Source organism: Strix uralensis, chromosome 2 (assembly GCF_047716275.1).
Source record: "Strix uralensis isolate ZFMK-TIS-50842 chromosome 2, bStrUra1, whole genome shotgun sequence".
NCBI lineage: Eukaryota > Metazoa > Chordata > Aves > Strigiformes > Strigidae > Strix > Strix uralensis.
The window spans coordinates 104680781-104698124 of NC_133973.1; the positions used below are offsets into that span (position 1 = coordinate 104680781).

General features: G+C 40.6%; 1 protein-coding gene across 7 annotated transcripts in view; it reads right to left on the reverse strand.

Annotated features, from left to right (window-relative positions):
• ENOX1 (ecto-NOX disulfide-thiol exchanger 1) overlaps positions 1–17344 on the reverse strand; it is a 383297-nt gene that overhangs the window by 143760 nt on the left and 222193 nt on the right. For 5 of the 7 annotated variants that reach the window (XM_074859609.1, XM_074859613.1, XM_074859612.1 and 2 more), the window contains one exon: positions 628–762. In XM_074859609.1, the coding sequence (XP_074715710.1) occupies positions 628–637 (10 nt within the window). In that variant the 5' untranslated portion in view covers positions 638–762. Of the gene's footprint in view, positions 1–614; positions 763–16365; positions 16515–17344 lie in introns of those variants that run through there. The other 2 variants (XM_074859610.1, XM_074859611.1) reach the window with 2 other exon arrangements.

Below are 17344 nucleotides of genomic sequence, written 5' to 3' on the forward strand. Positions count from 1 at the left end.
CTGGTTATATTTTCACCATGAGGACAGTCAAGCACTGGAACAGGATGTGCAGTTTACCACCCTTGACAGCACTCGACTTGATAAAGCCCTGAGCAACTGGTCTTACCCTATGACTGGCTTGGATTAAGTTTGAGCAGGAGGTTGGACTGGAGACCTTCTGATGCCCCTCCCAACCTGAATGAACTGCCCTGCAATCCTCTGATATGATTTAATTATATATAATCTGTGGCAACTTGTCAGAAAGCTGTGAGAACCAAACACACCCCAAGGAAAGACCTGTTTTGCGTAAGGTGCAATTTGTTTTTGTGAAAGATTTAAAAATACACTAGCCCCTAATTAAAATGAAGTAAAACCAAATTGATTCACTATGGGAAATACCAAGTTTTGTTCTAGAAACGAAAGAGAATTATCATGAATTTGGTCAACATAGACTGAGCCCAGGCATGGATTTTCCTGGGTTGGGGAAGGAAGAGTGGGTCGCATAGCTAAGGGATGGTGCCTTTCTGATACTGAACCCCCAAACACAAGGTGTGATCACACATTTTTGTTTTGCCCTTCCCCAGTCACAGCTGAAATCAGCTCTTTCCAGCTATATTCTTATGACCTTTGCAGACCTGAGATATTTACCGGCAGCCATTGCTTTTCCCCAGTTCCTTTTGCTGCTGTTAGACTTCTTCAGCTAGGAATAATTAACTACTGTATTAGCAGCATCTTGAGATGGGATATCACTGAACGCAGGGCCCACACACAGCTCATTAGGCTCTGAAAGAGAGAAGATGAAATCAGCTATCAAGAGCCACAGTCAGAACACAGTTGCAAAGTAACAGACCACTCTGGGAATCCACTTGAAGCTCCTGCCCACTCCCTCTAGATCACCAGCCCCAGCCTCCTTGCACGCATTTAGTGGCCGCTGTAGAGGCATTTCAGTGAATGCTCATCCTTGCCTGCTGAACAAACAGTGCCACATATGAACCTGTCAGACCGCTGAAAAGCCCTTCACAAATTAGGTCTTATCAGTAGCTACACAGCCTCCTCAGCATGAAGGCATCAGCTGAAAGAACATATTAAGGGATGAATATGATTTTTTTTTAACTGTTAACAATTAACTGATGTTGTAAGGTTCAAGGAAATAGTCTCCTGTTCTGAGATGAAACGGGAAAAAAAAATACTCCGCAATGACTTACAGAATGGACCCTGCAGAGACGTGGAAAAGTAAGAAAACCTAACAAAGCTGAAGATGATGCCTGCTCCTTAACTAACACCGTATCTTTGGCTTATAAAGGTTAGTTAGCTCGAAGCAAAGGTGGAGTATCTGCTTCTAGCTAAAACACATTGCTTTCATCCGGTATCTGTGAGACCATGAATTTTACGTAAGGGTAACATCTTGCTGTTGTTACTGTTGTTTGTGAAGCTCACCACGTCAGTGCATCAGCGCATCGCTGGTCGGAAAGGAGGCTGAATGAGCAAATGGGTAAGAGGTGTGACCAAAGGCTGTGAGCTCCCAGCAGAGTGGGAAAATGCTGGGGTGAGGGTGATCACAGATATATGCCCATGTTAATCTTTGTGTATTAGTTACACGTGACTGTGGGCAACAGTAGCCACACTTGTCTTTTTTCATGTGATGTGCATAAAGTACAAGACAGAAAGTTTTATATTATAGTTGCCTGACACTGTACAGATCACTTCATAGGAACATGACCACATTAATAGCTGTGAAAGTGAAGAGTCAGGATCAGACAATGCTGTACATTTTTTAGTATGTTGTGATTTTCAAATAACCAGTTTAAAAAGCATTTTGTTCAAATCTACAGTGGGTCTATTTAAAAGTCAATATTTATCAACTCTTAATATTTGAATTTGCAATTCCAATTCTTATTTGATCTCCACTATTCATTATACATAACATAAAATAATTTTATGGTAAAATTAGCTTTTAAAAAACATCTATAAACACCAAACAAACATTGAACGAAAGTCCTCTGCAGGGAATGTGACTAACATAAAGCAAGCCACACGAGATTTATGTCAAGTTTTTAAAAACTGGGTGTCTCCTGTTCAGCTCCTTAAACTTGTACTTAGCTCTTTCCACTCAGGCTATAAAGTTCTGACCACAAACATCTATTTCAAGGTTAGAGCTGGCTGAGTTATTCCTTGTCAGTAAGTTATTTCTCACACAGTACAGCCCCCCTCACTCTATGAATCACTCCCAAATCAATCCTGATTTACAAATATATGCTGAATAGCCCAGATGAGAGTGGTTCACTTCTTCCTGTCACTGGCAGCCTTGTCGCCCTGATGCAGGAAGGTGTGTCTGAAAACCAATAGCGATGAAATGCCTCTTCATACCTTGCCATGTGCTAGTTGCTTGTCCCCATAATGCATCACCCTGACTACTGGGGAGAAAGGAGGTGCTGCCCCATGGTTTTGGGGCAAAGGCATCTCAGACAGGTATGGATTATTGGGGTAGGGCATCATAAAATGGGTGTCATACTCTCTCTGCCACCCCATCCACCTGTTTACTGCCTTGGGAAGTGTGAGCTGGGTGAAATAAAAAGGTCTGCTGCCGAACTCTACACTCTCTTCCCCCCAAACCCATGTTGCAGTTGGACTAGCTCGGCAGAAATGGGAACTAGTGCATAAAGAGTCAGACACTGGGGTAGACAAATGCACCTCAGCCTACTGGGAATTAAGAGGTGACATTTTTGGTGTTTGCCTTCTACCAGGTTGTCCACATATTTCAAATTTTGGTATACTTTCATGAAATAGCCACAAGGATTTGTTGAAGTCCTTGCAGAGGAAGAAGAACATAACAGCAGAAATATGAAATAAAGTAGAATCAGTGGGTTAATTGGTGAAACTCCTGTTGTACCATGCCACCGGCTCTGCCCAATGTGCCATGAAAGTCTTAGCTCGAAACATACTCTCATAGCTCATGCTGGCTCTGGGTGGCTTTGCTTTCTCTCTGGCCATCAAGTCTACTGTTTTATCAGCAGGACCTGGATGCAGTTCAGGCTGAACCAGGGGAAAAACCACAAAAGAGCATGTTAGGAGGCTAAAGTGGAACTAGTCCTATCTAACCAAGAACTGCTGCAGGCTATTTGGCAGTGGAAGAGAGCTGAATAACAAGCATAAATGCACCTATGAACACTGAATAATTTGCAGCAAGCTGTAGGCAGAACTAATGCTACATCCTGAAGGACAGAGCCAGTAGAAACTAGCTCTTTTAAAAAGAAAAATAGTAATTGTGAACATCCCTTCTACTGACAACTCACTGGTTACATTAACACAGAGCAACATAATATGGCTAAAATGATCTCACAGGCATTTCACACCTGATTTAGACTCAAACATTAGCTTTTGTTTAAAAACTTCTGAAAATTCGGGTGGGGAAGGTTTCATTAATGCTTAAAGTAAAATAAGCTTTGAGCAAATTTCAGCATTTCTTTGTATAGCTCAGACACTGCATTATTATACCGGTCATGACACTAGAAACAAAACAAGCCAGGGAAACAAATAAACCCTCTCACCAGGTCATATAAAAAGCAAAGTGCTGTGTTTGATGAGAAATACATCTACTAGCAAAGATTCTTGTTTTCTTAAAAATAAAAGGAAACACTGTGATACTGGTTAAACAGGCAAGAAAGTGTAAGTTTATGCAGGGATCCTGAACAGACATTAATCAACATCGTTTCACTGACATCACATCTTTAAAAAGCATTCCTGATTTATAACTCATTAGTACTCCTCCAGGCATTAATGACCCAAAGATATATGTAAAAGAAATCTGTGTTTATAAACATTTGTGCACGGGAGTGTTGAAGGTTAAACTTTTAGAACAATGCAGCAATATTATGCTTAGGTCAAGAAAGATGTTCTTTGTATATGTTAAAGCCAAAGGCATCCCTAATCAGAAGAACAAGTAGATAGATTCTTTGAGCAAGGACATCCCGGAGCAATTAGACCTTGAAGAGGATGCATTGCCAACTTGGCAAGCAAACTCAAGGACCATGTATCCTTAGCCGAACTACCTTCATTACAATACTAAAAATCACGCCCATAGGTTAACAAGACCCTTGCCCAGGTGAAGACCCTTCCCCTGAGCATGCATAGTAGTAGAATTATTGTGTCAGCAGTATTATAATGGCATGTAAATTACTAACCAATCATTGTAGAGAGGATGGACTTGGAAAATTACTAACTCTGCAAGTTTTGTGTATAAATATAGCACGAAAAGTCCTGTTGTTGTGCTTGATTTGTTGGAAACCACCAAGCACATAGGCTTGCGCAACCCTAAAAGTGTGTGATTATTGACCTATTGCACACCAGGTGACAAATCCACTTTTTGGACAACAGGAACAGCTTTACTCCAGGGGAGTAACTTCAGAAGCAAATAAAGCTATAATCCTGATTTATAGGAGAAAATGTGTAAAGACTTCCCTGGAGGTTTGGGAGGGGTAGGGATGTTAATACAGACTTCCTTATTTCAGAGCTTCTGATTAACAAAATTTTAATGCCAAACACTTTGTAAAGCAGTTCCATGTTACACTTTTTGTGGTCTCTCTTTTTGCAGACACCATGCGAGTACCAGTTTTTGGATGGTGGATTGTGGGAGACGTCTAGACTTTCCTCAGACAGGTTGTCAGGAAGATAAAGCACACTTAAGGCCATACCAATGAGCACTTCTCAGTCATAGCAGTCATAGCAGATTGTATTTAGTACGCATATTTTATACCAGGCAATTAAAAGCAGTTACCCAAATGAATACAGAAGTCGGTTATATATTGTGCATCAATTATCACAGGCAATGAATGCCATGAGACAAAGAAATTAACACAACATAAAGCTAATTCAATAACACAGCAGATTGCTAAGTTAAAATCCTACCCTTTAGATATCCATAATACCACAGACAATGAATTATGACATGGAGCAAAGCTGATTAAATGCATTACTGTAACAAGGCTCTGTGGAGTGCCCAGGCCAGCAGCCAGCCCCGGGATGCAAGGAGGAGGTTCTCTGCCTAACTCTGACACTGACCTGCTAGGTGACCTTCAGTCATTTCACCTCTTTGTCTAATTTTAGTGACCACTAAATCCTTCACGGAAAAGACTGACGCCATCAACTTTTTGAAACTTGGGACTACAAGTTGCAAAGACATTAAAAGTTATTGGTGTTGGTTCTCAAGACAATGCAGATGGGAAGGAGCAATGTGTTATCTTGTGAACTGTTACATCTAGGTGAGTTCTCCAGTTCTTAGAAGAATGACATGTGCAAAGTGTTTGTTATTGTTCACTGTGATTCATAAGACAGTGGTCATGAGGTTGGTCACACTCCACCTGACCTGCCAAAGTACAGGTCATTTACCAGGCTAGCTTCAGCTGTCTTCTAAAATATATCAAGTGTTTTGTAGGGGTTCTTTCCAGCCTTTTTATTTCTCCAGCTGCAGACAGGACTTCAGCAAAGAAGGAGGAAAAAGAAAGAAAAGATAGACAAGGATTTGCTCAGTGACTATCCATTTCTTCCTGGCCATTTTAGGATTAATAAGAAAGCTGGGAGTAGCAACAATGAACATGATACTTTTGTGCTGTAGCCATCCTATCTGGAGTACATGAAAAAAAATAACATCTCCAATGCGATTCTGAAGATGGCTTTTATTAATAATACTGCATGCGTAGTGTTTCAAGAAGAGGCATTGTCTCATATTTTTGCACGGTTAGCGGTATGTTAACACCTAGAAAACATCACTTAAATTCTGAAATTAAAACAAAATTGAAGGAAAACACACATTTCTTGCAACAATTTGCAAAAAACCCATTTACTAATTCAATTAAATAAATACATGAGGTACCAGAGCATTTTTGAAAAAGCGTCTTATTTTCTGGAATGGGATCCTAAAGTTAGGCTTCTAATGTGTGCTTCAGTCCCCCGCAGCTCTACTGAAGAGAGGCCAGTTGCTTTCCAGAGTCTCCAGAGACTCACCCAGTTTACCTGGTTTTGTCTGTCACATCTCTCTCTTACAGGAGGCCTTTGAAAACAAAGATTGGTTCTGCAGGAAATGGCACTTTCCTTAAGAAAACAGCTTCATTAGGCACAAGCCAGTGAAGAAAAGCAGGGTCCTACCCTTAGAGCCTAAATTGGAGCACTGGTTATGTGTTCACTTACATAATTCTGATCTTTTGTCTTATGACTGAATTATAACACCTTTGCTCATTCTAGATTATGCCATTAAAACTATATTGTCATCTTATAAACTCATAAAACATATGCTGCAGCATTAACAGATTTTACTTTTCACTATGTACACTGAATATGTAGGTTTTCACATAAGTGGAAAGGATCCTTTCCATCAATTTTCACTGGAAAACAGTTAATGAGTAAATCATGGCCATACTGATAGGACTAAGACAATTTAGAGAAAAATCACAATATAGTTACAGTTTCCCTCTAAATTTAACAAAGCCAATTTGCACAAAACACATTTTCTGGAAGAACTGCTCATTTGAGATGCTGCATTACTTAAATTCTCTGCCCCAGCACTTTTTGAAGATAATACATAGTACACACAAAGGCCAGATTTCCCTCGGAAAGCAGAACACTGGAAGATTTCAACCGTGAAAAAAAAAAAATAAAACAAAGGTCTTCAAGATAAACAGGTGTTCTCTTGCGATGCTCCTTGAAAGGTCACCTGGTAATATTTCATGCTAAATCCCAAACTTCACTGGCATCTCAGAGCAAAGTCTTAACAGGGTACAAATGCGCTTTTTCTTTTGTGTGTTTTTTAGTGGCTGCAGTCTGAATATGCTGAATTCTATAAATAATAGAATCCGGAGGCATATTGAGCAAAGCATCATAGAAGTCCAGCTTAGTTATTGAAAAAGCATATGCAGTTCCAAAATCATCTGGAAGGGGAAAAAAAAGCAACTTCGCAGGCTGGTAATGCAGCACAGGCTTGATAAAAACAGGTCTGATTATTCCTTGAGCACAAAACACTGTTGTGAACTGATGATGGTATCTCCGTTTTTCACTCTGCCAAGATGGCTTGCAATTGTGAATCACTTCCAATTTAAGAGGGCAGTGGCTTACTGACTAAATCAGGCTAATCCTTCCTTTAAATTTCTGCATTTTAAGAGTCTATATTTAACAACACAAAAAATGATTCTGAAATCTTTTAATTACTTACAGCAGTATTTTAGTAGTAGACCTTGTATCACACTGTTCTCTACCAAAGTCCACTAACTGCTTCAGAAACATGACATCCCACACCACTGTATTTCAGACAACAGAGAAAACACCCAAAGCAGGTCCTGAGCAAACACACTTCAACAACTTCGCTGTAAGGCTGAATACTGAAATGAGAGGTGCTGAAATGCCTCCTTGATGCCATAAAGTACCTGGGCCAGTCATTATGAGGGGGCTATACATGCTATTTCTTATCCATTGGGGCTTGAGGGAACACCAATATAAATCCACCACACTTATCAAATACCTACTCTACTGTACAATGTCCTTACCTCATGTTTACTAGAGCTACTTCAAGCAGCTGCAATACAAAGGGTTGTTTGGTTGTTGTTGGTTTTTTTTAAAGAAAAATGGACAAAGTAAAGGAAATAAAAAGGAAAAAAAGACCAAAGCAAGCTGGGACACACTTCCAGAAAGAGCATTTTAGCTTCCTGGCTAATCTAAAGTGAAATCGCTCCCATGCCACCTCCTGAAAAAATGAACAGCTTGACGGGTAAGGCCTGTCTGTGGCAAAGCCCCAGGGACAGTATCATACAGTCCATCAGAGGCACGGGAGCCTCGTTATTGAATTTCCAAATGAACACAGACTGCTCTCTTCCAGCCCCAGAAGACCAGGAGACAGTTGAGTTTCACATGGCAACATTATGTATGGAAAATCTATTTTAAGTAACTTTTTAGAAGTTTCTAAAACACATTCATTATCATTTTTCTTCTCCTTCAAAGCCTGTATAATTGAACTCCTGGAGTTAAAGCAGCCTGTCTTTTCAGGCAGAGATTCATGGGGAAAAAAATTCTTGTCAGTCAAACTATTTTCATATTTTTAAAATACACTTTTATCATTGGGCCAAATTGTGAACAAGAGGTGACATCTAACTGTCCTTGGTCAAGTGCCTGGGTGATCTGCAGAGCACTTTTTTTTCAGAGTACTGAAGTGATCTAAAGTCATATTGATCAAAATTTTATGCAAGACTATCAAGCATTCTCTCAGTGATGGCTACTAAGTGAAGCTCTGGAAAAGAGATTTAGGCTTGTTTTATTTGTTTTAATTCACAGTTTCTGGTGATAAATTCTGCTTAAAACTATCTCTTCTATCAACTTACATCTGTCCTCACTCCAAAAGCTGCCATCCCCTCTTAGTACATCACACTCAGGATCTTTTCTTCAGCTACCAGCTCTGAATTGGTAGTGTGCTCCCTGGTCTCATTTATCTTGTATTCCTTCCATTCCTCTTAGTATATCTCCCGTTCTTCTCCATTTACCTCACAATACTCTTTCTTGTTTATATTTGTATTTTTTTTGTTTCCATCCATTGACTCCATGCTTCTCCTTACAACAGAGGCACATTTCTTGCTTTAGTCTGTCACAGGCCATTCCCTCACCCAAATATCTCTTCACAGCCAAGACAGTACTGTCTGTTATACTGTGCTGTTTTAATAGGGGAGGGAAGGATTCATCTCACCTAACTTCGGCCAATGCAGACTTCTATGCTTGAGCTTTCCTACTGCCCTTGTTGCCAATGGGGAGAACAAGATACTTTTGACAGCCTGTTTCAGACACCTACCTCTCTAGGCAATGAAACATAGCTTGGAGGTACACATCTCACTTCTCTGGCTAGAAGTCTACACTGTAGTTTTGGATATGAACATCTGCTTTGTCAGATACTCATGGGATGAGATGAACTGGATTGAGCGAATTGTGCCTTGGGAGTACCACTCAGCTACCTGCATGCCGTATGAATCCCAAGATGACACTCAGTCCCAAGGGACTCGGCTCCCACTTCTGTCCTTTGCCCAACTGATAACTCCAGCACAACGAATTTCAGAACAGAAATCACGAGTCAGTTCGCAATAACTCATGAGAACGTCCCCAAATATAGATACATATGGATATTTAGGGAGAGACGGTTTGCTTTCTGTTTTGTTTTTTTTTTCCTGCCCATCCCCAGTGAATATGCCAACATATGACTATTAGTGTTTGACAACGGGAGTTGCCCACTCAAACACATTTCCCACAACTGTGATGCCCTATATCTGCCTGTTCTCTGGAAAGAGAATTCGTATTGGACCTTTTCTTCCTACTTGCAAATTAATCCCATCTCCTCAGCCCCATTTCTTTACCAGACAACTCTCTTGCTCTTTGCAGCTCCAGTTTTAAAGATCAGTGTGGACCACACAGACCTCTCAGCTACCACAGTCCCCTCTTTCTGCCCATCAGCCTTGGGCAGGCTGCTACTGGCTTTCTTTATCCTTCATGCCATGTTTGGGGGCAGCATCTTACTTTGATTAGGAGGTGAAGACAGCTACAGGGAGTTTCCTGCTGTCCTCTTTCTCTTCCCAGGCTGTTTGCTGTGGGTAAATGAGGGGAACAAAGAAGATTTCCCACCTCCCACAGGATGGAGCAGAGCTTCCAGGCTCCTTCTGCTCCCTCATACCCATTAGCTTTCAGCAGAGGTTGAATTAGGTTGCTAAGTAGAACCAGGACTTTTGCCTGTTTTCTGTACAGTTGTGTATAGGATCACTAACAAGTTACTGTAGGGCTGCAAATTTAGGAATATCACATACTCAGTGGGTGTGGTCTTCACAGGACACTTGGACACCTTCTTTCTCTTCCACTGAGGGAGAAGCAATCCCATATTTAACCCAAGGTCAGATCAGGAGAAGAGTAGTTACTGTGCATCAGCTATGATCAGGCAACAAAAATTATTTTGAGGCTTCTCCCTTGTAACTAGCTGTCAGGGGGTCATGGCAGAGCAGTCTTGAGCTGCAGATCATGGTGAATATAATGATGCTGAAAGCCCTCCCTCCCTCCCTCCCCCTCTTGGTGGTCCTGCTGTACCTTTACCCAGCCAACACTTCCACTCCTCTTTCCCTGAAAGCTTTTTTGTATGTGCATTTGCTTTCTCCAATTTCAATTACAATTCTCCAGGGCAGGAAACCATGTGGATTTTCACTCAGGCAGGGCTAAAACCTACTAGAAACCCATCGGTCCTTGTGCTGCAATTGGACTGATGTTGGCTTTAGCCAGGAGCCCCCTGGTAAGCCAGCAATGCTCTGAGATCCAGGGGCAAGGCCACCCTCCTGCCAGGCTTCTTCATAGCACCTCGTGCAGCCAGGCTTTCAGCCCTTTTGAGACTTCTCAGATGCTACTGTGATTTAAAATTAGGAACACTGATGATGATAGCATCCCCCTCTCTACTCATGCAGGTCTTTCACCCACCATTTTCCAAAGTGGTGTAGGTTTGTTTGTCTTGTCTTATTTGAATTATAAGCTCTTCAGGGCAGAGAATTTCCCTTTATCTATGTTGGTCAAGTACAATGTAAATTTACTGCACTATAAAAATATTTTCTAATAACAAAGGCAATAACAAGAATAATGTATTTACTTTACTGTAATACAGTATTTCCAGGCTTCAAGATACAATCAGAAACAACCTAAAGTCAACAAGACCAAAACAGATTTGCAGAACATTTAACAGTGAAGCGGAAGCCATGAAGTCACTGTGTGAAACTTTGGTAAATTAGTTACTTATATTCATAAATAGCAGTTGTTAGTGCAGTAAAAATCCTTGCAAAGTGGCCCTCTGGAAAATATAAAGCAGAATGTAACCAGTGTAAACCAGCATAGCACTGATTCACATGTGTATTATAAGGGCCACAAATGGCCTTCTAGTTACTTTTTAAACAAATGCAATGTTAATACCTTCACTGCAACATTATGAATAAAGCATTTGGCCTGTGGCTATGAATATGGTAACAAATGGCTTTTGACTTGTTTGTTTATATTGTCATCCAGCAAACTTCTGTACCATGCTCCCCTGGGACTAAATCTTGACTTCACCCCTTGAATGTGCAGAGAACATAGCCCATGTAGAGGCACTGGGGTGAAGCAGTTTCCCTCAGCTTCCCCTAGTGTAGCTTGATGGCCACCGCTTGGTACCCTCCCTACAGCAGCACAGAGCTCTTCTGGCACACAGGAGGGGGAAAAGGGTGCCAGGGTCAGTGTCCATGCCTCTTTGGCACCTTCTCTGCTCATGTTGCTAATGGTTGCTTTGCTCTTTTAAGCTCCAAGGTATCAAATTAATCAAAATAATTGTGATGATGCAAGGGATTAAACTGACAGGAGTATGAACTGCCCTTGTTTATCCAGGTGATACTACAGAAGGTGCAATGCAGATTCATGTAGAGAACAAAGCCCTGTCCTTTGAATTTACAGTCTGCACAGAAAACGTTTTGTGAGACCGGTGTATTTCTGTCTAAAATATATGGTTTAATTTAGGAGCACCCAGGTGACACTAGCGACTTGTGATATATATGCGGTCAGGTTAAATGACCTCTATGTACCTTCTTGCCTGAAGCTCACAGCAACAGCAAGTGGAGCAGTTTGAATGGATCCCATATATTATTCTTTTAATTGCCTGCTAATATTTCTTTCAGTAGGAAGACTAATAGACTCCTATCTCCAAATGTCTTCCAAACTATCCAAAACTGCAGTTCAGCCAAAACAAATAAGAGGTCTTCAGTTCTCTAAAAATGGAAAAGCAGCTGGATGGAGATTCCTGTTCCTCATATAACTCTGCAACAGACCTTGGGCAATTAATTTAAACAGTCTATGCCTTGATCCCCCACCCATGAAATGGTGTGATAATACTTTCTTTATTCAACATTTTATTAATCTTGCCTAGTCAGGCTGTTCTGTGCTTATGGGGTATGTCCAGCAACATGGGACCATGACCTGGGCCTGCAGATAAGACAGGATTTCATTAGGTCAAGGAATACTTTTTTCCCTAGTAAAAATCAAAACCAAAGCACAGTAGAACAAACAAAAAAAGACAACGATCATAATTTCTTATGGAATTGCTGTCTATCCGAATGCAGAGAAAATAGCAAGTTTCCTTTAAAAGGACTTGCAATGAAATTCACACTCTGTCAGGTGTAAATTACAGCCTGTATCTCATCTTGTTCTATCTACAGCTCCTTTCTTAGTCATGCATAGCAGCAGTGTACAAAAATATTTCCTGCGTGTGATCAAGCGAGTTTGGGCACATAAGATGCAAACAAAATATGAGACTAAAAAAAAAAAAATGTTTAGTGGTATGTTAAAACTAAAATTTTGTAATCATGCCATTTCTCAATCAGATAACTGATTTACTTGGGAACACAACTGTGTCTGGGAACACAATTCAAATAAATCTATGAAATATTTTCTTTAGAAAGTTACAGAGAACTGAGGTAGCTAAAGACAAATGACTGAAAAAAAATAAATTCCAGGAACATGATTATATTGTGCAATCACAGCTATACTAGATCACTTAAATTAAGTCCTGATCATAATAGATATGCTCAGTGGAATAGCATGGGAGATATGCTTTTCATCTTTTTTCCCCCAGTGTTTTACACAAGACCTTCTGATTGCATATGCTTTATGACCTCTAATAGATTGCTTCAGGCAAATATCTATACACCATACTAAACGCTGCAGAAACCCAGTTTCATCTATGCTCATCTTTGGAACAGTGAACTCCTCCCCAAGTCCCATGGGTTGGTGACACTGTGAATTGCATCACTGGCACACAGTGAAGCATCACCAAGTTCAGGAAGAGTCACCAGATGGAGTTGTAGCACATTGTTGTGATAGTCCATATTTCAGGGTACAAACAAGATTTCAGTCTTGGTAGAAATTCAATGTGGTTAATCTTCTTTAGGACAACTGTGTCTAGAGGCAAGGGAGCAGCATATTCAGTTTAATTACATGGCCAGAAATGCCTGAGATCGGAAATTCTCTAAGTTGGCAATTTCCTTTCATTCAGGAACAGTTTAAAAACTTTTTAAACTATTAATCTATCTATACAAAGACTATACCTAAGGTTTAATACTGATTAGCTCTCCAAATGCTTATCAGTTGGTGAAGACTTGATATCTGCCACAGCTCAGAGGAGAAGCAACAATTTTCTAGATGATAATCAAACCCCTTTGTTGGGCACTCAAGTTAAAAATTTGCTTGTTTGAATAGTGCATGAATAAAACAGATTTGTATGGTTTCTCAGTGATTGAAAAGAGATGCCATACCTGCTACAAATGGCTACAGATCCTCTGAAGAACCTGAAGACAAGGTACCAGATTTTCCTGTTGTCTCCAGCACAGTTTTTGCACTTACCAGGATAAGGCAATCAAGCTTTAACCCTTTGCTTCCTAGTAATCAACATCTGGGCCAGTAAATTCAGCTTAATCAGAGTCCATGCATGTTTCTAAGGGGGCTTTAATGATGGAAAGATTCATTCTCTATCCTATCTCAGTAGTACTAAGATTCATGTATGCAGGTCCATCACTGAGAATGGCCTGGCCTCTGTTATCATTAATTGAAGCATGTTAAGAGACTTGGCAGAAAAAAAATCCAAATTTGAAATGTCAGGAGACAGATCCATCTAGTTTCACATCCTGTTGTTATAATATACCTTAATTACAGTTAATTAAGAGATATTGTACCTGATGGAAGAGCATCTGACACAGTTTTTGTGGGTGATTAAACATAGAACAGAACGATTCATTTGTTGAATGCAGGACCTGTTTATTACGACTGTACAACTCTATCTAGAGTACCATTCCTATTACATAGCAAAACAAAAGAAAGTCACAGGTCAAAAATATTTCCCTTGTCTCATGATGCTTTAATATTCCCTGATGTCTTCTTAAATTTTCTGCTGCTGGCCCCTTAGGACTCTAGTCCATGATCCAGCTCCCACTGAAGTTAATCAGAGGCTTTTCAGATGGCTTCAGCTGAGCCACATCAGATCCTAAATGAACAGCAGATAGAGGAAAAGGCTGAGGGAAAACAAGTGCTACAGGGATTGACCTCTGTGGAAAAACAATGCAGTTGGACACAATGTCAATGAGGGCTTCGATACCATTTGTGAAAGAGTAATCTTTGATTTATCGGAGGAGTGCTATTAGCTGAAATCCTCTCCTCATACAGTATAAAATACAAAAAGTGGAAACCCAGACTGAAGCTGTGAGCTCAGCTTCTGCTGGTGTCAATAAAGTTTGCTCACACTCATTGATCTGTGGCTGTATATGGCCCTGAAATATGTTTTGCTGGGCTGCCTGAGATCATTGCTCATGCTTAGAATAGAAGTGGCAGGATTGGTTTTATCACTGAAAAGTAAGCAGTGCACGTCTTCTGCCTGAAAAGTAACCAAATTAACATTTGTGAAGTAATCTTTTTTCTCAGTTAAAAAAAAAAAAAAAAAAAAGAGTAGCATTATTGGCTAGATTGCTTGTACCAGAAAAAGTCTTCTTTTTCACAAACTATGCACACTGGTTTCCTAAACGCTTGTTTACTCTGAACTGCAACAATTGTGATAAATCATTTGCTATTTACTCTTTAGTGTAACTACATGCTTTGGGCAAAGAATTTTGTATTATTATTTATTTATTTTTAAAAGCAAAACCACTCTTTTAATGCATTTTTCCATTCCTGGTTATGGATTTTATCTTTGATATGTGATCCAGCTATTTAACTACCTCTCACCACTTCTCCCATGAATTGTTTATACAGCAACTTGGCAGCATAATTTGCATATCACAGGAAAGATCCCATTACATGTTCCCAGAGGTGCGGTTTCACCAGCTTTATCACTTTCTGCCACCTATGCATATCCCTGAAGCAGAGTGTCTGGTTAATCCAGAAAGGCACTTCTTCACTGCCAATAGTAATTAAACATTAATGGTGCAGTTACAAAATTTTCAGTCACTCAAAACTTATCTCCCCATTGTCTTCGATAAATATAATAGCTAAAAAAGATATTTATCTTTTCATACAAATTTTCCTGTTGCAGGAAGATCACAGAGCGTTACCTTTACTGTATTCTGTTCAGCTGTTGCAGACTTGACCTAAAATAACTAGATGAGGAACAAATGCACAAAGAAAGAAAAGCTGAAAAGAAAGGAAACATGCTTAGAAACAGAGTAACTCAATGTACCACAGAAGAGATGGAGAACACTTGGGGCTGGACATAGTATTTGCTCTCCAGACTCTTAGTCGGTGACTGAAGGGGACAATGGCTCTAACTGCAGGTTTCCTAGTTATGGAAAGCCCATGTTTGGGTGGTCTTTTCCAACCTAGACAATTCTGTGATTCTTCACCCATTGTATGAAACATTAAAAAATTGCAGCAGCATAACTTTCACTGAGATGAACACTTACTCCAAGAGCATTCTAGCAACATCAAAGCATACAGCCACTGGGGATCAAGGGACAGAAATTAAAGGAAAGCCAGATCCACACCACAGTCAAACACCAACAAATTTCCTTGCGCAAAGCATTGCTGCCTCCAGATGTTTTCCCAATAAACAGACAAACAGTCCTGGCCCTCAGAGTCATCCAACATATATTTGGGTGGAACAAACATTGAAGATATTAAATCTTGCTACCCTTGATTGTCCCTGTGAAAATCCACCTTGCAGTGAAAGACTACACGTATGAAATTTCAGAAATGCAAACTCAGTTTGGGTGAAATTTGGAGTCTGAGATCTAGAGTAGGTTTATGAACAAAACCAGCCTTCTCAGAAAGTACCCCAGGCAACCATATTAACCCCCTCAGTTGCAGACAGTGCAATAGCCACCCCAGCACCTTTCTTTCTAACAATACGACAAACCCACAAAATCCCGGCTATCGAGTCAGTAGTCTTTGAGTCAGAAAGTCAACCTCAGTGAACAGTGATTGAAACTTGTTATCCTCCCATAGCCTGAGAGCATGTTATACAGTGGAATAGCCAGCAGTCACAGTGACAGAGCAAAAGGCAGATTAAGCACAGCTGTCCCCTCAAGTCCAGGGATAGCCTGGTGGGCAGGAAGGAAAATCTGAGCTGTTCCTGCCTGTTTAAAAGACAGCATTTCATTTTCGAGCCTGTCAGCGTGGTCCTTTTTGAACGTATTGTTTACTGACATGCCACCCTGACATTTTGGTTTAGTAGTACAGAAAAAAAAAAAACAACCAAAACAAGAGGTAAGGTTATAAAATCAAATACGATGTTTTCTGCATGTTAAAAGAAGTATTGCTCCCACAGAGACCTGGAAGCTCAAACCGCTGCAGCGCTGTGCCAGTACATGAAAATCAAAAAATGGAACTGACCTGGGTTTCACGGTTCAAACATGCCGTGGCAGGGAATCCCGGCACTACTTCCAAATTCAACACTCGAATAAACACAGTTGTAGTTTCTTGAAGTGGATGCTTTTAATGCAATATGAAAAGGGTGAGAGAAAGGGCATACTCCTGAAGCCTATATTTCTTAGGTAGAACTAATCCTGCCTGGAGAAGCCCGGCTCGTGACTGTTTGCTATTAAGACTGTACGTGAGAGAGGGAGCGTCTTTGAGTTCACATACTTAACGCTCAGTGGTGTGTCTGCAGAGCGGCAGGAAATAAACAACAGCGAGGAGGGGTTAACCAGAGACCTGCTGGCTAAAATCTATATGCCTGGAAACAGAAGGAAGAGAGCTGCAAGGTTTAATTGTTTCTAACAGGGACATCAGCCACAGAGCTACCAGGCACAAAGATGCCTACCACAAACTGTACCCACTTTCCGTCTCCCCCCTAAACCCAAAATAGCAGTTGTGCATGTCATATCAGTCTTTCTGAATTGATCTAGAACGTCCTCCTGGTCCCCAAATAGAGCACCACTGCAAAGCACCAGTACAGCAAGTAGAAAGAGAGGACCGAGAGATGAAACAAGCCACCTATGTATGGATCTCCACCAGAATACCTAAAACTCCTCAGTCGTACCCCAAGATGTATCCTCTATCTTATTTCCTGACAGCTATGTGCCTTCTGGACAAATGCCACCATTCTGCCATAATTGCATTAAAAGGAATATCCACATAGAAGGTCAGATGAAAGTAAAAATGTCTCTCAGCATGATCCGAGATGATAGAAAATCCCTTTACTTGGAGTCTGTCTACCAAAATTTCACCACTGCTCCAATACACTTCCCCTTTCTTCACAATTGATGCAGCAGGTGGGAAAGAGAAGCACTTGTTGGTCATCGGCAGTGGATGCAGGCATTGGTATGGAGTTGGGCATGGAGCACAGCACAAGTCAGAAAGTCCAGATGTG